The sequence below is a fragment of the Vipera berus genome (genome assembly GCF_964194415.1).
Source record: "Vipera berus genome assembly, chromosome: 14".
Classification (NCBI taxonomy): Eukaryota; Metazoa; Chordata; class Lepidosauria; order Squamata; family Viperidae; genus Vipera; species Vipera berus.
Window position 1 is genome coordinate 2497578 of NC_138217.1, and position 24901 is coordinate 2522478.

The 24901-nt window shown below is 48.3% G+C and overlaps 1 protein-coding gene across 1 annotated transcript; it reads right to left on the reverse strand.

Moving 5' to 3' along the window:
* Positions 1 to 929: 929 nt before the first annotated feature.
* On the reverse strand, positions 930 to 24004 carry HNF1A (HNF1 homeobox A; the record flags this gene model as incomplete). The annotated part of the gene is made up of 10 exons (XM_081339011.1): positions 930 to 1051; positions 1990 to 2125; positions 4673 to 4794; positions 4936 to 5127; positions 5860 to 6061; positions 6965 to 7176; positions 8859 to 9097; positions 10615 to 10801; positions 11935 to 12134; positions 23676 to 24004. The coding sequence occupies 10 exons, from the start codon at positions 24002 to 24004 to the stop codon at positions 930 to 932; spliced, it is 1941 nt and encodes a 646-aa protein (XP_081195137.1).
* Positions 24005 to 24901: the final 897 nt, after the last annotated feature.

A 24901-nucleotide genomic window follows, 5' to 3' on the forward strand; every position in this document is an offset into this window, starting at 1 on the left:
CTGTCGTACATGCCAATACCTTCTGCATTTAAACTGAAGGCCCATGTTTTACTTAGGCTCTTACCTCTATTATGTCTTTTAATTTAAATTTGAAAACAGTATTCTGTTTATGGGGGCTTAGAGGTGGGGTGCAGCTGTTGTGCTCGATTGCTGCCAGAGCAGATTGCTAGGGCCTTGCACTAATGCGCAAGCATGGATGGAGGGTTTGTTGTCACTGTGAGTTGCGGGGGGCGGGCATGAAGGGAGGCTCAGCCAATCTCAATATATACATGGTTGTACTTTGACAATAAAGGTTCATTCATTCATTGTCGTATCGCCTGCCTGGTTCAGACCTTTGGCAACGGGACCGCTCTCCTTGCCGTTTCCACCTGGGGCCGACCCTGAGGGGCAGCTTGTGGGCCAAGGACCAGCCAGGAGCTCGCTGCAACCAGAGCCATCTTGAGTCTGGCTGGAGAGCAAGTTCCCCAAGGCTCACTGCCCCGGGTGTGCACCTGTTCTGCATCCTTCATGGAGGAGGAGTGCTCCCTTTTTTCGCTCCTTGCTCCAATTCTGCTTTGTCTTTCCTCCAAGACTTGCTGTGGGAGCCCATCGGAAGAGCCGAAGGAGCCTCCATGTTCTACTCGCCCATCACTCCTCCCTCTGCAGCCAGATCAAAGAAGGTGGCCCACTGCAGACTCTTCCTCTCTGCTTTCTCTAGCTTTTCTCAGCAGCGCAAAAGCTCCATCTCTGCCGCCTCCTTGCTTGGTGCACATTTTTGCTTGGAGTTCTGAAATTTCAGTGTGTGTGTGTGGGGGGGAAAACAGGCATATAAATCCTGGCAGAGGAAGCAGCTGGGGGGCCCAGACTGGCCTTCCCTCCCAGGAGCGGCTGCAGGAGAGGGCCTCCGAGCTTCAGGCAAGGGCTGCTGAAGGTCCAAGTGGCCAGCCGGGTTATTGTGTGGAGGAAGCCATTTGGGTGGAGATGAAGGTCTCGATCACGCCGTGGGTGGAGGGCAGCAAGTGGCCGTTGGTGGAATCGGAGCTCTGGTAAAGCACCAAACTGCCAGAGGAGACTGGGGGCGAGAATGGGGGTAAGGGGGAGCGGAAAAAGCACGTGAACTCGGTGCACAAGGAGCTTTTCACTCCTGCACAATCCAGAGGGGCTGATAACTCCCTACCCCCAAAGCATCCAAGTCACATTTAATTGGCTAATTAAAAAACACAGATTATTTTTTAAGACCCCTGTGAAGGACAGCATGTTTTATTCCTAGCAGAGTTGATGGCTGACTGTTGGTGGCATCAGAAAAGCTGAACCTCCCATTCTGGCAGGTGACGGTGACTCTTCGGAGAAGATGCTCCCCAAGGAACGAGGGAGGGTCCCCATCGCCATCATTCGTCCCAGGCAGCTGAAGGCAAAGCTTGCCCATTTTCATTTGTTCTAGTGCTGTGGGGAGCACTCCGAAGGGAGGGGGCTGCCAGCAACCCGGGGTGGGGATGCCTTATCTCCGCAGACCTTCTCCAGCTGTCTGCGTATATTTATTTGCACACTCGGTCAAGACCAGGACGGAGTGGCCGTGTGTACACACACAGATGGCTGGGGGTCCGCATGGTTAGCCACAATTTATTTTCCAAGACTAAAGACAACCAAATGTAGCATTTCTCTGGAGGCAGCTGCTGGGCCTTTGTGCTGTATGACTGCACTTTAAGGTGTGAAATTCCACTGAGAAGGGATCAGAAACAGAGTTTTGAAAATATTTTGGCGCTCGGGCACCCTTTCACCACCTATGAAATAGAAATTGCTGACACAGGTAGTCCTCGGGTTATGACCATAACGAAGCTGTCCATTATGGCCATACATCATAATGGTCATAAAATGGGTCAACCCAATTTTATAACTTTTTTGCAGGGGTCATTAAACGAACCCTACGGTCCTAAGTGCAAATGGCTTTGAATAAAATGTCCTGGGATCCACTAAGGGATGGAACGTCTCCTAGCAGAAGCTGCCACTTACCCGAGGGGCTGGAGGTCAGGCGGGGGCCCGACTGAAGGTGCGCCTGGATGGAGCCTTCCTGGTTCTGCAGGAGGACCGAAGGTTGGCTGGTTGGGATCCCAGATTCCGTGGGAGTCTCTGCGTCTGACGTGAAGATCTGGGGGGGGGGGGAAACAACGCAACGGCAGTGACAAAGCTTGCCCAAGCTACTCGCAAGGTGCAGCAGAGTAGAAGAAATTTTTGATAAACCGCAAAATTGTTTTAGTCAAGCTTAGCTTAGAAACTAACATAGATCCCAAACATTCAGAAGAAATGCTTTGAATCTTGCAGGGTGACAGCCCCTCTGCTGTTCAGGATCCAGAGGTGCACCGTCTTTGGTCCCAGCGACTGCAACTCATGCCCTGTAGCAGGTTATATTTCTCTAGGTTATGGACTTCTTCCTGCCCCCTTTTAACCCCTCCTGCTCCTCAGATTTCCACACAGCTGTTTGTCGAGAAAGACCGAACCAAAGCTTTTCATTATTGACCAGCATCTGGGCAACTGTTAAATTTATTCTTACCCGGTTCCTTTATTTTCAACATGCCAAACAGGCCTTTTTTGTCCTTCTCGTCCTTCACTAAAGCTCATCTTATTTGGAGCATTCACTTTCCTCTCTCTAAAGTTGGAGGCTTCCTGGCTCAGCTCTTCCGTGAGAATTGCCGGCCTCTCCATTTCCCGAAAGTCTTTTTTCTCTTCAGATCTTCACTCGGGCTTTTTCTGGGGCTGTCTTCTTGTTTTCTATTTCCTTCACTTGATTTATTTGTAACGGCACTTTCAAAATCTCCTCCGCTAGGAGCAGCTGTCCATCCCGAAGTCCTCTTCCCATTTCTCTCTCCTGCTACGTGTCCTATTTATCATTGTTCTATTTTGAACAACGTTCAAATTCATTAAAGTCCAAGAAGCACATTTGCCTATGCTCAGATATATTTGTTAAAATCAGGAACCAGCATTAAACGGTCCATTTCCATTCATTTTTCTGCTGCTTCCATTGCCTCAGCTAAACTTATCGCTTGGCATGCAGTCCAGGAAAGCTGCCTTGCTGGACTTCCCCGGGAGCGAGTGGTCAGCAAGAGAAGCCTGGGGTGTCTTGGAAGGGCAAAGAGGTGCTGGAGCTCCCATTAATGGCCTTTGGTGCCTCTGCAATTCGCAAGATGCTTTTAGCATCTACAATTTGCTTTTAGAAATCCCACCTTGGTTGGCCAGGAAATTGTTGGCCCCAACTTTGCAGGCAAGCTCCACTTAACATTTCCTGCTTCTTCATCCAGCAACTTCCTCTTCTTTAAAGCAGCCGGGTTTTCTGCCTCCCCCCTCCCTCAGCTTGGGGGGGGGGGAGTAGCACCTGCTTTAAAGAATTGCATTCAGATTAACTAGTTGACTGCAGCCTGAATGAATAATCAGGAGGAGCTTTGCTTCCACTTGCAAAGGCCTCTGAATCCTTTTGAAAGCGTGCACAGATCTTAAAATAGCATTCCACCTAAAAAGCAAATTAAACTTCACAATACCATAAAATCAGTAAAAAAAAGAGGCAATTTTGCCACCTTGGCCTTTGATCTTAAAACTTGAGAGGAGAAGATCAAAGGGACAAAGCTGGCCATAAAGCTAGGAAAGAGGAAGCTCTGAAACCTTTTAAAGACAGGAAGTAACCAGGTGGCATTAGTGAGGAGGTTCCGTTTTCTCTTGTCTTCCATCTAGCAATATCTCAGCTTTTTATGGCCAAGGAAAACCTGCCTTGGGCAAATTTCCTGGGTTCACACAAGCCATTTAAGCAAGAGTAGGCCACCTTTTCTTGGCTGCTGAGTGCAGAGTGGCTTGACAGTCAGATGGGCAGCATAGACATTGAATACACGAATAAAATACAACTTGCTCCCCTTGCCAACCAAAGAATAGTAGGATACTTTGCAGGAACAAAGCAATCTGGCCAGATAAAGCAGGACCAATGTGGGGGAGGGGAGGATGTTTAACCGTAAGTGTGGGAAGAAGAGAGCAGGGTCTGTGTGGAGGGAAAATGCTTCCATTTCTGCTTCATCCCCTAAGAAAACCCTCCAGAAATGACCAGAAATTCTGCCATTTGAAACTTGGGATGCAAATTTTTGCAGGAACAAGAGATTTAATTTCAGGTTGTTAAACTCACACTTGTGTTTGGCTAGCAGTGTGATCGTTTTTGCAAACCACTAGTTTCTTATAAAAGGGGGTGTTTGCAGCTCAGGGTTGAACTGTTAGAACTCTGGTGCTTTCTCAGCTTGTTTTCTCACTGATGTTTTGTTACCCAACTAGGTAACTTTATCAGTGCTAAAAGAGAATGGGGTTTGCTCTCGGTTCACATACTGGTTTCTTCTTTAGCAGAAGAAACCGTAGAATTAGTTCCCCCCCCCCCGGAGATACCTGCCTCTTGGGCAGGGGTCTTCAAACCTGGCCCTTTTATGACTAGTGGACTTCAACTCCCAGAATTCCTCAGCTAGGCACGAGTACCTGGCTGAGGAATTCTGTGAGCTGAAGTCCACAAGTCATGAAAGGGCCGAGTATGAGGACCCCTGCTCTTGGGCCTGGGTTGCAGAAGCAGACTCCGTGTGATTCGGCTCAGCTTGTTCTCTGTTGCCGCTTGGGCCACCTGGGTGTTGGCCCCTTGGGATCCCTTCAGCTGTGCTTCCCCACAGTGCCCCCTCACCTGTTTTGATGGCGTCAGGCTGGCCAAGGTACTGAGGTTCGCCGTGTCTGTGATCACCATGGTCTGGGGTAGAAGGCTGGTATGCGCATATTGGGTCACCTCTGGCTTGTGGCTATAGAGAGCTGGGAATAACGGAGGCACCGTGAGCAACGGAGGCCTTGAGGGACGGGCTGGAAGGCCCCCCTTCCCGTCGGCTCCAAGGGGCAGGAAGGGTGCCTGGCATGGAGCCTTCCCGGGACGGCCATCCTCCCTTCCGAACCTACCGTGAGGAGCCTGGATCTGGGCCATGGTGGCCATGAAGGGGCTCTGGTTGAGGTGACCCTGGACCTGCTGCATGATTGGCTGCTGATAGGATGGGTGCAGCTGCTGGGAGAACTGGACCGGCTGGAGGGTGGTGAGGCTGCTGCCCACGTTGTTGATCACAGGGACGCTCTGCGCTTGGGTGGAAGCAAGACCTGGGAGACAGGAGAGCGTTGCTCAGGCTGGGCAGCAGCACCCGGGCGCCTGGCGGTCAAGCCCCCAGAGACGCCTCCTTAGACCCAAACCCACAGCCCTCATGCATAGTGCCACACAATCGGGGGGCTTTGTCATCATGCTAACATAAGCTAACCAATGTGCTTGGTTTTGTCCTAGCAGATTCTTTTGCACAAAATGGGATGACTAGCTTATTGACTACATGATGGCTTGTTCAACCAACCATGAAGATTGGCTTAGTGTAGTTTGAGAGTCTAGCCATGGAGCTGAAACACATGGCTTTTCATAGAGTGCCATGCTCTTGATTGATAAACCATGGTTTATAGGATTCTGTTATGCACATGGACATACTCAAACGCTGGTTAAAATGAATCGTGGCTTAATGGAATGTAAAAGACACCCACTTATGCAAACCTATTATTAACCTGGGGCACAAATCTCAATGCGGCACCTTTGACTATTTCACTGGTTCCTTTGGATAAAGGCTGAGCTCAGTGGTCCTCTGGCCATAATATTTTCCACCCAAAAATATCCTCTCGGCTGGAAGGCCTCAAGCTATGGGCAGCCCCTGTCAGTAAGAAGGACATGCCCAGCTGGGTAGCAGAGGACCTGGCTCCTGGAGAAGGAGCTGCCCTGCACCCCCCCCCAGGGACCAGCTCCTTTCATGCTGCCTCTGCTGAGCCCCCTCTCCACAGCTAAGGCTCCTCACTTACCAATGACTAAGGTGGAGGCGCCCGTGTTGGTGAATGTTGGTGCAAGCGAAGGTGTGTCTCCAGGGCCAATGGCCATGACCCCCGGGAGGGAGGCCATGATGAGGTTCTGCGTCTGATGACTCAGAGCGTGTGGGTTGTGGTCCAGGCTGTGCAGCGCTGTCAGGGTACTGACGGGGGGGAGCGAGCCCCCTGGAGCAGAGATCTGTGGGACAGGAAGGAAGCCAGAAGGTCTCAGGGCCCTTTGGAGCCCAGCAGGTGTCTGGGGGCCACAGTAGTGCCCGGAGAGCTCAGTGGTCAGAGTCAATGGTCTCTGCCATCCTTTGTTTGATCCGGCTGGCCCTTCTCCTCTCACGCTAGAGTCAACACCCGGCTTGGACATAACTGTGCTGGGTGATCAGAGCATAGAGGTAACACTCCTTTAATAATCTGCCCTTTGTAAATGGCACATCCCAGGAGGGGAGCCCTCAAGATGCGGCCACAAAGGATGGCAGAAACTGCAAGGGTCCTTCTCCTTGGCTTAGGACCCTCCCCTTGGCTTCCTGGCTATCAAGCTAAGCCCAAGAATGATGTGGGAAAAGAATAACAGAATAATGGAAGGGAGGTCTTCTAGTCCAACCCCCTGCTCAAGCAGGAGATCTTATAGATAGGTAGGTAGGTAGGTAGGTAGATAGATAGATAGATATAGAGATAGATATAGATAGATAGATAGATGGATGGATGGATGGATACATAGATAGATAGATAGATAGATAGATGGATGGATATAGAGGTTGCTCCTCTCCTTGATAAGTTTGCATCCATTGAACAATCCAGCCAGAGTTCAGTTTTTTTATTTGCTCATACCCAATAGACAGACTCTTGCCAGACTAAACCTTGATACTCTCACTGGAGCAGATGGACCTGGGAGATTCTAGGGAGTGGCTATCCTGACTCTCTTCCTCTTCAGCTCCGGGCTGGGCTGCCTCTTGTCTTCCCCCTCACCTTCCCTGGAGCTGCTGCTTCACTGCAGTCCATCCTCCCAGCTTTCCTCCCTGGGGGGGGGCAGCCTCTCTCCCACTGGCCGGCTCTGAGAATCCAGCCAGGGTCTCGGGCACCTTTCACTCACCAGCTTGGTGTCTGGTCCTGAGCTGGACCCGGTGGAGCAGAGGCTGGTGGGGGAGGCTTGGTGCAGGATGGTCTGGGTGGTTGCGATGGGATTGTGCTGGCTGCTGTTGGAAGAACTGGCCTCGCTGACTGGCTGCTGGCCATACCTCATGCCCACCTCCGAGAAGGCGAGTCCTTGTTGCTGCTGCTGCTGCTGCTGGAGAGGAGAAGGTTCTGAAAGGAGAACAGCAACAAGAAAGCCTCATCCAACAGGTGCATTGGTGAGCATGGCCGGGGACGAAACCCCTCTGCCCAGAAGGCGAACTGGGGAGGGGGCTTCCTGCCACTTGCTTTTGCCCCCAGGATAGCGCTTTGGCATGCTGGCTGACCTGTGTCTTCTTGCTCCGCCAGAGCAAACGGTATTCGGAAACTAAGCACCAGGGTGCTCAATATGTTTCATTTTTTATATGGGAAGTATATAAATAAAATTATTATTATTATTATTAATTCCCTTAGGGCAGCGGCCCACAACTTCTGGCTCCACGGACCGGCAGCGGTGGCGGTGGGGGGAGGGGATGGTTTCACGTGTGCAACCTAATCCTGTGCCTGCACAAATTGAGCTTTGCTCTCTTGCCCGCTGCCTGCGTGGTCCAGTTCCCAACATGCCATGGACCGGTAGCAGGCCACAGACTGGGCAGTTGGGGACCTGTCTTAGGAGACCTTCACCTCCTTCTCCCCTCCCCACAGAGCTTGGCAGAACTCAAGGCTACAAAGCGGATGCTCCAAGGTAGCAAAGCTCCAGGATCTTCCCGCTTCGCTAAGAAACGGAACTTTACACGTGAATATATAGGGACTCCTTGGCTTACAGCCAGCCATTCGTTTAGTTACTGAGGAAAGTGGAAAAACTGAACTACTCGCATTTGTAACCATCACAGTATCCCAGTGGTAACACGGGTGATAGAAAAGTGATAAAAATTCAGACACTTATATTTATCAATACTCAACTAGGGGGATAATATATGTGCATTACTTTAATTCACATGTTTTGGTCTTGTTTAGTTTTTGCTTTGTTGTTTTCTTTTTTGTTGTTGACTTTGGAAATAAAATAAAAATTTATCAAAACAATTTCAGACACTTAGCAACCGGCATGCATTTATGACCGTTGCAGCATCCCAAGACCACGTGCTGGCTGTTTGCAACCTTCCCGGCTAGTTTCCAACGGGCAAAGTCAACGGGGGAAGCCAGATTCGCTTAGCAACCACAAGATCATTATAGTAATTTAAGGGGGGGGGGTTGTCCCTGGCCAAGCATGGCAAAAAGAAGATTGTAAAGTCAGGTGTGATTCATTGAACATTGCTTAGCGATGGGAATTTTGGTCCCAGTTGTGATAATAAGGCAAGGGCTACACATACATTGATATAGATACATACCCACATATGTATATATTATACCCACTTCTTAAAGAGTTGGAAGGGACCTTGGAGATCTAGTCCAACCCCTGTTCAGGTATTCCAGACAACTCCCTATACCATTTCAGACAAATGGTTGTCCAGTCTCTTCTTAAAAACTTCCAGTGTTGGAGAATTCACAACTTCTGGAGGCAGGTGGTTCCACTGGTTAATTGTTCTAACTGTCAGGAAATTTCTCCTTAGTTCTAGGTTGCTTCTCTCCCTGATTAAATTTCCATCCATGGCTTCCTGTCCTGCCTTCAGGGGCTTTGGAGAAGAGGTGGACCCCCCCCTTCCTCTTTGGGGCAGCCCCTCAAATACTGGAATGCCGCTATCATGTCACCCCCTAGTCTTTCTTTTTATTAAATTAGACTTACCCAATTCCAGCAACCATTCTACCCATGTTCTTCATATGTCCCTGACCCTGAACATCTCCCTCTGCCTTGCCACCCCCCACCTGGCACTCACCGTGGACTTTGCCTGGGGACAGAGGAGTCGCTGGCTGGAGAGAGGACGGGCCATGAGAGCCCAAGGTGGGCATGGAGCTGGGCTGGGAGCCGTTGTAGCTGTCCATGGCAAGCTTGTGCCTGAAGGCTTCCTCTTTACGGCGGTTGGCAAACCAGTTGTAAACCCTCACCTCAGTCACCAGGTTGGAGCCCAGCCCCTGGGCCTGGGATGGAGAGACGCCGCGCTGAAGGCACTCTGCCCTGCCAAGGAAGGGTACAGTTGGTCAGGTCGGGGGCAACCACGGGGCCTCCCCAACCGGACATGTTCCCCATATGGCCAAACACAATTCCTGGATCAGCAAGTGACTGGGAATTTGCTCAACCTTCTCAGCCTTGGCCCCTTAAAGATTGTGGTTGTGGAACTGTGAGAATTGAAATCCACACATCTTCAAGTAGCCACGGTTGAGAAATAATGATGAAGTTTAGGAAAGCTAAAGGGACCTCCAAGAATATGTGGTGGTTATCTCTTGATAACTTGGTTGGTATCTCATGCAACCTTGGTGTGCTCAAGGCAGAAGGATCACAGTTCACAGCAGGCGAAGCACACCCCAGGCTGTAACAATTGGCTTCCTTCAACAGAGGTTCCTCACTTGTGCTAAACCATAAATTACGAGTAATCAGCTGCAATGGCTGGATTTACATAGCACATTAAACCAAACCCAGAAAACAGTTTTATGCTCAGTTGATAAGTGAAGCAGGTTCAAGACATATGGTGCCTCACTTTAGCAAACTATTCAAACGAGTCCTCAAAAGGAATATACATCATGGTGACCACCATCCCAAAAGATGGTTTATTCAGCCCAATGTGCAACTGCAGATGAGTATTGTGCGCCAGAACAGGTGCTGATGAACCTCCAAATGCTCAGGTAGGAGCCCAGCATATTTCGCAAGATTCGGGTCTTCAGAACAGACAAATTGTCATTGAAATGTTTCTCCAAAGTTAGGAAGAGAGCCAGTTTGATCCAGTGGTTAAGACACCAGGCTAGAAAGTAGGAAACCATGAATTCAAATCTTGCCTTAGCCATGAAAGCTGACTGGGTGACCTTGAGCCATTCACCGGGCGACTGGGAGTTCTAGTCCTGCCTGAAGTATAAAGGCCAGCTGGGTGACTTTGGGCCAGTCCCTGTCAGTCCAATCCACTTCACAGGGTTGTTATTGTGAGGAAAATTGGAAGAGGAAGGTGTATTGGATATGTTCATCCCCTTGAGTTATTTGTAAAAATAATAAAAGCAGGATATAAAAAAAACAAATAAAAGCAAATAAGTTTGAAGGGTTTTGCCACGAATAGCCCAGGGAAGCTCTTGTGTATTTATTCTGCACTGTGCTAATTGTAATCTAACTGCGATGGTGCTGAATCTCCCAGTGTCCTCCTTTTCTTTTTTGCCTCAAGCTCAGGTTTGGATGGTTGTTTAGGGTGAATTTGGAGCAGAAGAGAGACGGGAGCGTGAAGGAGCGTTCGCTCCCTTTTCGTGGGGCAGATTGCCTTGCTCGACTGAGGGGAATCAATGGCACTTCAACCCTCCCTCCCTCCCAGCTGGTATCTAGACTGCTGGACGGAGGAGGAATTCACTTGCTGACCACAAAGGGAAAGACTCCATCTTGTGGGGCGATTGGCTGGCAGGGCCTTTCCAGTGGTGGCCTATGGGAGGCTCCCAAGGTCTTCTCCCGGGACCGGTGGCCGCAGGACAGGCACAAGGCCGTGTCCGTCTCCCCAGTACCTGTTGCATTCCTCCACCAGCGCCTCCCTCTCTTCCTTGCTCGGATTCTTCTGCCTCTCGTAGGCTTGGAAGAGGATCTGCTGTGAGGCCGGGCCCCACTTGAAGCGGTTCCTCCGGCCCTTCTTGGCCGGCAGCTCCTCTCCCATCGGGTCCTCCCCCATGAGACTCTGGCCAGCGTGAGTGAATTCTGGAAAGGCAAAAAGAGGGTTGGGCTCCTCAGGGACCCTGCGAAGGGAGGGATGGGGGAGGATTGGAGCACAAAGGATGGTCGGGAGAGAAGAGAGCAGAAGCGGCTCCTTTGCCAGATTTCTTGAGCCGGAGAGTTGAGATCTTATTTTCCAGTTGCTTCTATTCCCAGCTAGCTTCCCCCCATCTGCTCCCTCCAAGACCAAAGGCTATTGCTGGCTGGGACTAATTTGCTCATGATTATTTATTTATTAAGCACGTTTCTATAGCCGCCCAGCTCAACAGAGAGACTCCAGGCAGTGCACAATATTAATTATTCAGGATTTAAAATTCACAATTTCACCCCAATAATAAATTGGGAATAATGGGAGCTGATGGAGCCCTGATTTAGATCCCGCCTCTATAATCCATCAACTTGCGGTGTGTGAGCGATGCTAGGCAATTTTACGCACATGACAGTGAGGACATAACAAATGCTTATGGAGTCCCCGTATTAGCTCTTTTAAAAAATTAATTACATGTATATGTACAATTTGATTAAATCAAATTAAACCTAAGTGTGGTGGGTTTGCTGCCTATTCCTCTGTCTTGACCCCATCATCTTTTTGTGGGGTACAGACTTCTGGAGTGACATTTGCAGATCCCCCCCCCAAGTTTGCAAGGATCAGGATTTCAGACCCAGAGGATGGCATGTTACTGCATTTCCACAAGAAACATTTTCTGCCCATCTTGCAATCCAGGAGGGGGCAATAATAATACACTCCCCACCCATTAGCAGATGTGGCTAACATCTGGCCATTTCCTGCTGAAATGAGAAGCTAACAGAAAAGAGCCCTTGAGCCTCAGAACTGGCTCAGAGCATCTCATGGCCCTGAAGCAGGAGCCTCCCCTAGGCCCACCCAGCCCTCTGCCCACAGCAGCCCTCAGCCCCAGAAGGAGGAAGACTTGCCCAGATCCCGGGTGGGGTCTGCCTAGGGCACCGTCTCTCACCTCTGAGCTAGGAAACTTTGCTCAGAGGAGGAATGCCCCCAACCTGGGCATCTTGAGGCAGAGATACCTCCCAGAGTCCCAGCTGCCCCTGGTCTACACGGAGGGGTCTTGGGAAGAGACCTGCTGCCGGTTTGCTGTACTTACGCTGGGCCACCTCTCGCTGCTTGCGAACGTACCAGGTGTACAGGGCAGCTCTCTTCTGGGTCTTCATGGGGGTGCCCTTGTTGAGGTGCTGGGAGAGGTGGGACTGGTTCAAGCCCGTGGTGTCCACCACCTCCCGTTGAGGGATGTTGTGCTGCTGGAGGTAGGACTTCACCATCTTTGCCACCCTCCAGGGATCCTCCCTGGAAGAGACCAAAAGCGGATGCCTCAGAGAAGGGTCCTTGTCCCCCTCTGAATCTTGAGACACAATTTATTTATTTAAGACAATGTACACGGCCACCCAACTCACTCTTGGTGACTCCGAGCAGCTTACAAGGATAAACAATCCAGAATTGTTGGATTCACCTAATGTGTTGCCTCCAAATGAGTAAATCTTAGAGATAACAGTAGGTTCTCTAATTCCTGGAACGTGTGAAGACACCAGCTGCATGCTCACAGCTCTTTTTTAGCCCAGTGATGTCAAATTAGGCCAGACTAGGAAGCCACCACCAAGCAGGCTAAGACTACTTTTATTCTGACATTACAGTAAGAGAATCCTGCAAGTCTGAAGCCCCTTCTTTCAATCCTCCCTCCCGTTATCTTCAAGAGCAGGGCTTTTCAACAAGTGGTACGGGTACCACCTGTGGTACATTGGCACCTGGCAGGTGGTACACGACCATCCTAGAAAAGTAGCGGGGGAGGGGAATGAGCTGAACCGGTGGCAGCACCGCACAAGCCTAAGTGAGAGATGGCTGGAGCTAGGCGACTGGTGGTACTCGGATGTTGGCATATCCTAAAAGTGGTACAATGGGTGAAAAGATTGAAAAGCCCTGTTCAAGAGAACCAAGGAGGGTCTTGTCTGAGACCTTTTGCATGTTTCTGTTCCGGCCCAGATTTCTTTTCTCTGACCATTGTTTTGTTGACAACTCTTCCTCCTGTTCCTCAAGGTCAGGAGTCTCCAAGCTTGGCAACTTTAAGACTTGTGACTTTAACTGGCCACGCTGGCTCAGGAATTCTGGGAGCTGAAGTCCACAGGTCGTCAAGTTGCTCTGGTTGCCAACCCCTAGCTAGCAGTCAAGGACACAGCTAGAAACCGGGAGATGGGCGTCCTAGTCCTGCCTTAGCCAGTTGGGTGACTCTGTGCCAGACCCTCAGCCCAAGACATCAGGCTCAGATGACAGGCCAGTCAATCCTCTCCTTACTCAACTAATGGATCAATACTTGACTGGTCAGACAAACAAACAAAAGGCACTTGTGGGAAAAACACTAAGGAGGAAAAAAAACAAGCTTAGAGAAATAGCAGGCAGAATCCCATGGAGAAAATTTCTCAGATAAAGGGAGCGCAAGAGAAGCTCTCAAAACCAAGATGCCGACCAACCAGGGAGGAACTAGCAGGCAGCTCAGGAACCAGCCAAGGTGCCAAAGGGCCAAAGGGACAAGGAGACGGGTGTAAATCCCAAGGAGGCCTGTCAGGCAGCAGCTGATGCGGGAAGTCGGAGCAGAGCTCAGAAGGGAAAGCCACAAAAGCGCCTTTGGGCTCAAAGGTGGTGAAACCCGGAGGAGGGAGGGGTGGGCAGCTGCTAAGGGGGGAGGGCAAGGTGGGCAGGGGGCACAATTCCTATGTGGCTTCCGGCTTCTCCTCTGGGGGGGAATTGCATTCAAAGGGCTCAAAGTAGGATGGCGGACAAAAGGAGGGAGTGGTAAAGAAAAGGCAGGGCTGCCCCACTGCCGCAAATGGCCTTAGGGCTGCAAAATCAGACCATTCAGGAGGCACAAAGGGACCGGGTTTTGTGTGTGTGTGTGTCTGTGTGTGTGTGTGTGTGTGTGTGTGTGTGTGTGTGTGTGTGTGTGTGTGTCTTGGAGGACTTTTTGGTGGCCTCTGAGGAAGCATGGAAGACAGAGCCTCAGAGGTTCAGAGAAGGCGAAAGCTGCCCCACTTTCAAAAGGGGGGGGGAGAACAGAGAGCAAAGCACCATCCAGCTCCACGTGATTCCTGGCCCAAACTCTGGAACCGATGACTAAGCAGTAGGTTTGATCCGCGAGTAAAGCAGGGAGGGGCAGGAATCCTTCCTAGATTTTCTACTGTTGGAAGGAAAGTCTTCATCCTGGTTCCATCCAAGCTGGGAATAAACATGGCAACTGCTTTGGGAAGAAGGTTGTAGTTTATTGAAGAGGAGAACCAGACCGAAAGATGGTTCCAGCAGAAAAGAAGGGCTGACCACATGTAGGGAGTAGGTTCCTATACCCTCTGGATCCTTTTGTTTGGAGTTGCTTCCTGTTCCTGTTTGAGGCTATTTCCTGTGTCGTGAACTTTGGACATGAGTCTGAGTGTGCCTTTCTGGTATTCTGATGGTGATGGGTTAATCCTACTATGTCCAAAGGTCATGTCCTGCTTCCCTGGGGCTGGGGTAGGTGGATTTTGGGTGTCTTTGTCTTCTTAATGTTCTAGCTCCAACCTTCCTGATGGCTTACATTTGCATGTCTACAGAACTGGTTTTCTGCTTGCGGGGAGGAGACCTGAGACTATGAAGAAAACTGGGCGTGCTTTCCTGGTTCTTCAATATCTTTTTAGGAAATATATTTTTCTGCCCTTTTAATAGTTCCTTCTCTGCGGAGCTGACTTCCCACACTACTACTCAATATATTTATATGTGACTTGGAAGAAAGATTAGAAAATACAGTTGTTGCATTTGCAAACAGCACAACAAAGATGTGGAAAAACTCAAGTCTTTAGATCAGTCCCAAAGCACCTTTGGGACAACCATGACCTGGATGACTGAGAATCTCCATAGACATTTAGCTATGTTTAGATCAGTGTTTCTCAACCTCAGCAACTTTAAAATGGGTGGACTTCAACTCCCAGAATCCCCCAGCCAGCAGAGATGAAGTCCATCCGTCTTAGGGTCGGTAAGGTTGAGAAACATTGGTTTAGATGACAATATGAAGATTCAAGAGGATTTTGAGGGGTACAAAGGGACTCATCTCCTCAGCAGCAATTAAAAGCCCCTGAAAGGCATCACATAGGGGGAATTTACAGTTTCTTTGAATTGTGTTGTTTATTCTGGCACAGCCGTACAACCTGTTTTTAAAAGAAGTAAAGAGAGAGTGAGACTTTTAGATGCACAAAGATGGGGCGGGGGAGGGGAACTGAAAAAGCTACAGCAAAGGCAAGGATCGTGAACATGGCGGAATTTGAGAAAGAGTGAAATTGACCTCTTTGATCAGGGATAAGACAAGCGGAACGTTTGTGAAAACTGGATATCCCTGATGGCCTTTTTGTTGAAAATGGAAAAAAATGAAGTGGTTTTTTATAGTTTTGCTGTTTAAAAAGGGTTGAATGTGGGAGGAAGAGAGCCACGTTGTAACTTTAAAGAGAGAAGAGATGTAATCATTTTTTGTGTAAAGAATATTGGAAGTCTTTTTCCTCACTATTTTTTCTACTTACTCTTTTCTCTGTTCCATCTTTTTTCTTAATTTTACACTATATAATTTCAGATTTATGTGAACATATACATATGAGAAATAAAGAGACAAATGAATTTAAGGTGGCCACAATGGCTTATTTTGCTCTGGGAAAAATGTCCAATATTTCAGTGACTCATAGCGCAATTGAAGAAAATTGGAAATAGGTTTGAGTGAAAAGGGAACACATAACATTTGGCCATCTGTCCCCAGAATGATTTCAGTTCCTTTGGTAGAACCAGAAATGTGGGGTTCTTGGGGGTAACCATTTCCTGGAGCAACCGCTTCCTCTCCGATGTCTTGAAGGGAGGCTGAAAGGAGCGCTCAGACCAGGCCCAGTCTGGGCCTTCTGATGTGGGGCAGAGTTGGGGCGCCAAGGTGGTCCTTAGAAAAGCATGAGGAAACCTAGACATTCAGAAGGTCACCCTAATCTCCCTGGCCGGGGCAGGAGGAGGAGGCTTTGGTGGCCTCTCCCTGCAGGAAGCTTCTGGGGGGTGGGACAGCTGAGGACGGGTCCCTGGGCCCCCTTCTGCCCATGGGCTTCAGTTCCTGACCTCCGATCTCTGGCTGTCCTGCTTTTCTCCATGGGGATCACCCCTGGGGTTCAAGTTCCTCTCTTGCTCGGTCCTGAGGTTATTCCTCGCCTCCCTTTTGTTACCTGAACAATAAGTAACCCAGGTAGTTAGTTATCAACTCAAAGGGAACAAGAGCCTGGTTGATAATTTATAGCAGCATCTCAAATTTAAATGGAAAGTAAATATCAAGTTGTTCGCATTAAAAGAAAGCCCAGTCCTCAGAACAGGGAATTCAACTTTCAGGGTGGGGGGATGACTCCATGTTCCTCCTTCTCTCTTTTTCATTCTCCACGTCCAGATGTCCCCCGTCCTCCAGCCCTGCCTCCCCCAGTGCTGAGCCAAGCCAGTCTTGGGCGGCCCTGGTCTAGCCTAGGTCAGCCAGGACCTTGGATTCTTGGGAAACCTCCCTGAGACTCCCTGCCGAGGACCGAGCGGGGGGCCAGATCGCCACGCGTGCCAAGGATGCTGCCATCCCTGCCGTCCTTTGACCCTGGACCACACTTCTCTCTTGCCTTTGTGGGGACAGACAGGAGAAAAGGTAAGACTGGTGCGCAGTGATGCGTTTTATTCTTCTGGATGGATTTGGCCCTTCCTGGCTTAGGCTGGATTCTGCGCTCTCTGAGGCAACACCAAGAGATGTTGCAATTTTCAGACGTGGGCCCAAATGTCTGCGAGGAAGAAGCGAGGGACCCGACTTTCCTTTCACACAACGTGCGTCTAGTGGCCTAAAATGGGTTTTCTTATTTTTGGAATGGAATTCCACTTCCCACCTAGCCTTCCTTCTCTTGCTTGGAATTTTCTTTCAGGAAGTAGCAGCTTCCACAGTGAAGGGCTTGATGCTCAACCCAGGCCCTCTGCCTATCAGTCGAACATTTGTGGGCAGCTACAGCAGCCCTGGGAGCAAGGGAAGGGCTCTCTCTCTCTCTCTCTCTCTCTCTCTCTCTCTCCCTCCCTCCCTCCCTCCCTCCCTCTCTCTCTCTCTCTCTCTCTCTCTCTCTCTTGGCTGGAAGAGTTTCTGTGCAGCTGTGCAAGGGCCACCTCATCTTCTACGCCTTTGCAGTCCCCAGTATTTTTCCTAAGGCCAAAGTCCAAAGTGCTTCCACAATTATCAAGAGACCATGTTTACTCTCTCCTCCCTTACAAGATAAAGAGCACAATGTGTTCCCAGAAGGGCAATAAAAAGGCCTGGATGTAGTCCAAAAACGGCCCTGGAGCAAGACAAGGCAAATCTATCCTGCCATCAGAGGCAAAAGGGTGGGCAGACTTTTGGGGTGCAGCTTCTGTTGACTGCAGTGGTGTCTTCCCTGCTCCTCCTCCATCCCTCTCCAGGCCTGTTATTTCAAGGTCTCTTCCCCTCATCCCCAAAGTGGCCGTAACCACCTTACTAGCCAAGGAAGGCAAACAGAATTAAGATTTGGTTCCTGGGTAAAAAAAGCACCCGGGAATGTAGACTTCCACTTTCCAGAGAACTGGAAAAATCTTCCTGTAAGAAGTCATTTGCGGTCCTCAGGGCTTTTTTTGACATAGAACGCTCAGAACGGAGATCTGGCACCTTTTTTGGATGGAACCTTGTAGGGTAGGCAAGGCAGGTTGTATAACATATGTGAGTTCCTGCACCTTTTTCTTTTACAAAAAAAGCACTGGCGGTCCTGAAAAGGATAGTAGGAGTGGTTTATGAAGCCACCTTGAGATGGTCGGGGAAGAGGAGAGGAGCAAGGGAAACTTCTTCTTTCAGTTCTTTTAGGCAGAAACTCCCTTGGTTGAGAACAGGCACCAAGAAAGAGTACTATTGCCAGAGGCAGCTGCACAGATGTGTAAACTAGTGAAAATCAGTGCAATCAGCTGCTCTAAAACAGGGGTGTCCAATCTTGGCAACTTGTGGGCTTGTGGATTTCAATTTCCCAGCATGCTGACTGGGGAATTCTGGGAGTTGAAGTCCACAAGTCTTCAAGTTGCCAAAGTTGGACACCGCTGCTCTCAAGAATTTTGAAAAGGGGCTCTTAAATACACATTTAAGAGTCGACTCCCCTCCGCCCCGTGCGTTCCCACAGAGAGGGCCTCCTCAGGGTGCCTCCGGTCAGAGAATGTCGGCTGGTGGCCCCCAGGGGGAGGGCCTTCTCTGTGGGCGCTCCGGCTTTGTGGAACCAGCTGCCGGTTGAGCTCCGGATGGCACCGGATCTCCGCTCCTTCCGGCGCGGGTTAAAGACCCATTTATTTGAACAAGCTGGCCTGGCCTGATGGGGAATCACTTAGGGTTTTAATATTTATATATATATTTTATTGTTTTTATTGTGGGCAATAATTTAATTCTTTTTTAACTTTTGTACTTTTGTAGTTTTAAGATATGCCCTGTTCACCGCCCTGAGTCCTTCGGGAGAAGGGCGGTATAAAAATTTAATAAATAATAAAATAATAATAATTAACAAGTCCATTTTTAACTCATCAGAGCAGATTAGATTTGCATCAGATTCCTGGCATGCCACATTTTCAGTCACCTGACAAGAGAGTGGAAAAGGTCAAGTTCATCCTTGCAGGATGGAATTTATTTTATTCTATGATTTTCTAAACATCCAAATGAGTATCTAATCTATGGAGAGGGGGGTCCTAACCCTAACCTAACTGAAGAGCCACTGATGTATTGCCATAAAATGTATGCTACTCTAAATAGAATAGTGTTTTGCAAAATTAGGGATATCAAGTCTATTAATGCTTTGGGTGTTGCACAAGGGTCTTGTCGTTTTTACTATTATTTCTAGGAGAGGTGGATGCAAAATATTGGCTAGGCCAGGGGTAGGCAACCTCGGCTCTTTTATGACTCATGGACTTCAACTCCCAGAATTCCTCAGTCAGCTGACTGAGGAATTCTGGGAGTTGAAGTCCATGAGTCATAAAAGAGCTGAGGTTGGCTACCCCTGGGCTAGGCCATGAGCCAAATGCAAAATGGTGGCTTGGGGCCAAAGTGGCTGGATTTGGCGGGATACAGGGTATCCACAGGGTGTAGTCAAAGTAGCAAAGATGGTGGCTTGGATAGCATGATAGAAACTGTTTTTGTGCTGTTGCATATAAAGACCAGCGGAGACTCAGTGATTCCATTATGGCTGCCATCTTGATTTTCCTGACTGTACCCTGTGGACCCACCTTGTGGGTTACAGATCAAGCGGTTAATCAGGGGAGCCTTGGAGCTGATTCATATTGTGGGTTCATTTCATCTTGCCCTGGAAGCTACATGCACACAGTTAAAGGGTCTGCAAAAGAGACGGCTGATGGGAAATGTGATAGCAGTCTTCGAATTTGTGTTATTCTCTGTTGCCCACAAGTCTGAAATTTTGGAAAAATAGATTCAGGTTAAATGTGAAAAGCTATTTCCTAATACTGGGCTTCTCTCTTGATTGAGCACTGAAGAAATCTTCTCTTCATTGGAGGTTTTCAAGGGGTTGGATTAAATCAGGGGTGTTCAACCTTGGCAACTTTTGAGACTTGTGGATTTCAATTTCCAGAATTCCTCAGGTAGCCATGCTGGCTGGGGAATTCTCAGAACTGAAGTCCACATGTCTTAAAGTTGCCAAGTTTGGAGAGCCCTGGACTAAAGGACCACTAATGTCTCTTCTAGCTCTGGGATCCTTTGAAAACAGATTCCTTGGTTGGTGCTGAATTTCAGCAGCCCAGCCTCAGGGGCTCTGGGGCGGAAGAACTTAGCTGAAGGGCTCAGCTGACCCTCAGGCCACTAGCTGTCTATCCCTCATTTAACATGAGGAGTCCTCCAGGTAATTGTGGCTCTTTAAACAAACCTGGATGCAGCAAGCTATGGTTTACTATTAGATGTGACTTCATTTACAGTTTCATATTCCTGGCTAATTCCTCCCAACCCTCTACCCAAGACTAAAATGCAGGCGATGAATCGTGATTTGGATTCTGGGAAAACTATAACAGATATCCCAGAATGGAAAGTATGTGAAGGAAAAAGTGGTTTTTCCTGTAACTAAGTGGCCAGATGGTTTATAATAAGGAAATGCCCACCCTAGGAAGAATCCCGAGAGTAGAAGAACCACAGGCTGGCTTGAAGAGGTTGTAGGAAAAGAGCCCCCTTAGCCTCTGGTAGCCCCAAATAATGCCTTTTAAGGCTCATCGGTTTTACAATGAGGCATTTTGTGGCTCCTAACAAAATAGTGGTTCTTAACCATGGCATAGCTGGCTGGGGAATTCTGGGAGTTGAAGTCCATATACTTAAGGTTGCCAAGGTTGAGAAGCGATTTAAAAGGTGTTTCCAGACACTTTCTGACCTATGTTCTAGGTGGCCCATCCAGAACTTCTGGAGTGTCATAATTCTGGAGCTTTTTCTGAAAAGGAGGGAGAGAGATGGTTGCTATGGCCTGGAGGAGGCTATGGACAGCCTCATCTTCTCTGCAGAGAACAAAAGCAGTTGGAGATGATGGGCTCTGACAGGTTTCCCACCTTTAAAGGGAGGTCCCTGAGGTTGGCTGCTGCACTCCATGTCCCAACTTATCATGGATCTGACTTGATTATGGGGAAACCCGATGAAGTCAATCACTATGGTTTTCTAATAAAGCCACAGAGCCATCTTGTATGGCTTTATGATAACCCAGCTAAATCCTAGATGAGTTAATTCTGTAAATGTACGTGAGATGTTCTGAATTCTGAAATAATGCCGGATCAGAGGGCCAATATTGTAGCTGAGGCATATTTCTGCAAAACTGGCTAGAATGTTCTCCTTGGGGATTGGGCACCTAGTTCATGTGAACCTCCAGTTTAGTTCTGTCTGTCTGTCTGACTGTATGTCTGTCTGTCTGTCTATCTATCTATCATATATATCATCTATATTTATCTATCTATCATCTATCTATCTATCATCTATCTACCTATCTATCATCTATCTATCTACCTCTATCTATCTATCTATCTATCTATCTATCTATCTATCTATCTATCTATCTATCTATCTATCTATTTATCATTTATCTATCTTAATCATCTATCATCTATCTATCATCTATCTATCTATCTATCTATCTATCTATCTATCTATCTATCTTATATATCATCTATATCTATTTATCTGTCATATATATCATCTATCTATCTATCTATCTATCTATCTATTTATCATTTATCTATCTTAATCATCTATCATCTATCTATCTATCTATCTATCTATCTATCTATCTATCTATCTATCTATTTATCTATCTATCTATCCATCCGTCCATCCGTCCATCCATCTATCTGTCTATCCGTCTATCCGTCTATCCATCTATCCATCTATCCATCTATCTATCTATCTATCTATCTATCTATCTATCTATCTATCTATCTATCTATCTATCTATCTATCTATCTATCTATCTATCTATCTATCTATCTATTTATCTATCTATCTATCCATCCGTCCATCCGTCCATCCATCTATCCATCTATCCATCTATCCATCTATCCATCTATCCACCTATCTATCTATCTATCTATCTATCTATCTATCTATCTATCTATCTATCTATCTATCTATCTATCATATGGCATAGAGTTTACAGATAATATAGTAAAAATATATAAAAGAAGCACATAATATTATGGTACATGAATGAAGGAAATATGTACATAAGTACTTAAGTTCTTTTATGACCACAATGGAACCCAAAATTTTTGTCGCTAAGTGAGACAGTTGTTAAGTGAGTTTTGCCCTATTTTACAACCTTTCTTGCCACAGTTGTTAAGTGAACCACTGCAAGGGTTAAGTAAGCAACATGGTTGTTAAGTGAACCTGCCTTTGCTTGTCGCAAAAGGTGCTCACTTGACCCCAGACAATGCATGAGCCAGTTGACAAGCATCCAAATTCCGATCACATGACCACAGGGATGTTGCAATCGTCGTAAGTGTGAAAAATGATAATAAGCCACTTTTTTCAGTGCTGTTGTAACTTTGAAAGGTCTCTAAACAAATGGTTGTAAGTCAAGGACTTTCCAAAATCAATGTTGTAAGATGTGAGGAATTCAAGAGTTAGTTATAGGTTATGTTTTAAAATACGTTGGCTCATGAGAATAGAATAAGTATTCCTATATGTTAACATCTAGTCTAGTGCTGACCCCAGCCAGAGACCCCCACGCCCTTCCCCTCCCCTTCTGCTCTGTAGGTTTCCCAGGACCCTTTGCAGGACAGGTGTTCTCCGGCTTCTGCTCTGTCCTCTAAGAAGAGACACCTGATAAATCATCAGAAGTTAATGATCAAAAGGCTTATCTGAGCCTTTTCGTTTATAAATGTATAAGACAAAAGAGAAATAATAAAGCCACTGGATAATTAGTAACCAGTCCAGTCCTGAAACGTTGGAAAGCAAGCTGACCCTAGATCTCCACGCAGAGTCAGGGCGAGTTGGGGGACGAGAAGAAGGGGTCATCCGAAGGGCAGGTAGCTTGGAAGCTGGACCCCAGAAGGGGAACTGGCGAAGGGAGAGGAGTGGGGAAGGTCTTCCTAGCTGCAAGAGAGGACGAGGAGGGAGAGGAGGAAGCCCAGAAGCCCGTCTGCTTCGCCCCACAGGTAAGGGTCCCTCTAGGGCACGCTTTTCTTTTGCTCCCTCAGTCTCTAGGGCAGAAGAGCTTCTAGAGCCCTGCAGTGTCTATCCCGCCTTCCTTCTGGAAGAGGGGCCTCTGCATCTGCACTCATGTGGAAAGAGAGGGCTGTTCCCAACAGACTTGGATGGGCTCAGGTGGGCTTCACATTTTCCAGTGGAGCCTTTCATTAATGGCATAGCCGGAGACTCCTCACTTTTTGTCCAGACAGACCTACGACCCACCCTTTAGCCACGTCTTCAACCCTTTAGAGAAGAATAAAAAAATCAGCAGAAAACAGAGTCAGAAAACAGCCCCTGCATTAAGATCCAGGCAAATGAAAGCAGCGTAAGTGGGGAAGAGGCATTGATGTGGTCGGGGGGTCTTCCACCCTGTACAGAAACTGTCAGGAGTCGTGACTGTGGGGGAGCAGTCACAGTGCTAATGTCGGGCAGCAAAATGTGTTCCCCAAAATGCATTGCCTAAGAATAGGGGGGGGGCTTCATACAAAGACTTGAATTAATCGTGTAGAATTATTCCCACTCCAACAATTCAACTACCAGCTTTTAAGCCGGCTAGGAGCAGAATAACATCATTTGTAAGTTGTGTGTTTGTGCAACTCGCTTCACCTTGTGCCAGGGGTTGCAATTAGTACTTCATGAACACAGTTCTTCATAGCACCCAACCTTCATAAACAGTTTGCTCCCCGTTTAGCTCAATGGGGTTCCTGCATGCAGTTCCCTCTGAGCAAAATTTGAAATCGCCCCCCACCCAAAAAAAAAAAACAGAATGTGGAAGGTTTTTTCTGCTCTGACCGAGAAAGGATTTTTTCCCAGATGTGCTGGAAATGTCCATGGTCCCTCCACCCTCTTTCGGGATTTTATGGAATGGTAGAAGTTGGATCTCATTGTCGGCCTTGGGATAAACCTCTGAAGTTCAGGTTAGTTGGGATCCCTAAACTACCTGGGGTCCTCTTTCTCTCACCTGGCCCCTCTCCATACACTTTGGACTGCACCTTCCATCATCCCCAGCCAGTGCCTCCTTCAGAGGGATCCTTTTGGGGTAAGGGGTCCCCAAGTGAAGGAGGAAGAAGACAGAGCCATGGACGAAGGGAGAGAGAAGGGCGGGAAGAAGGCAGAGAGGCTCTTACTGTAATAATCTCTCCACCACGGCTTTCTGGTGAGCAGCTTCTTCAGGACTCAGGTTTTCCAATTCCTTCATGATTGGAGGAGTGAAGTCTTCCCCATCATCCGAAATCTCCTCCTCTGACATCCTGGACTCCCCCATTCCATTGGGGAGAAGCGGGATCTCACCGCAAGGCTCCCCCTTCTCCATTTGGAGGGCTCTGCCAGGCTGATGGCTCTCCCTGCGGTGCAGATCGGACTCTGCCAGAGCCTTGATCAGGGTCTCCTTGCTTAGCCCTGATTCCAGCAGGGCTCCCAGCAGCTCCACCTGAAGATGGGTCAGTTTGGAGACCATGGTCCCGATGGTCCTCCTCGTCTGGAACCCACACGTTCAATGCCCTTTGCCTTTTTGGGGCTACATCATGCTTCCAAAGTCAGCCGTCCAGCCGTCAGCAGAGTAGAAATGGCCGCAGATCTTCTCTTGGCAAACCCCCCCCCCCAATTTCCCCAAGACCAAAAAAAAGGAAAAAGCTGCCTTAGGCCCCCCACCACTGTCCTGAGGCAGTCCTGATAAAGGGACCCTCGCCTCTCTGTTTACATTGGAGCAATGCAAATTCTCCAAGGTTCATATTTATCTGTGTGCTTAGGCAAGTAGCTGAACTTTGGACTTCGGCATTGCGACAGCAGTTCACAAAGTGCGTTAGGAGGGAGGGAGGGAGGGCGAAAATGGGGGAGAGGAAGAGAGAGGAGGAAGGCTGGCGGAGAGAAGGCCCAGGGACCCGCAAGGACCTCCCAGCAAGACCTTCTTCCATCTGTGGGAAAAGGCGCTTCCAGTCAAGGCGAGAAGTTGAGGGACCTCATCTAAGAAGCTCTATGGAATCCCAAAGGTGCTTTTTCACGAGGCAACTGGACTTTCTTGTTTTTCTTTGAAGCTTCTTGGATGAGAAGCGAAACGTCTTCAAAGAAAAACAAAAACAAGGAAGTTCAGTTGCCTCGTGAAAAAGCACCTTTGGGATAACTATGACCTGGATGACTGAGAATCTCCATAACTTCTATGGAAGCTTGATATCTCAGATGGGCCCTCCAGAGCCCCTCTCCTCTAGGTTAAGGGAGAGCCATCTCCAGCATGGCTCCGTTGCAGGACAGGCATTGGGACGAAGCACAACAAGGAGTATGTCCCATACTCTGCTGCCTGCTTGGTGTGACTTTCTTGATTGCCTCCTCATGGGACCTTCTCCTTTGAGCTGAAGGC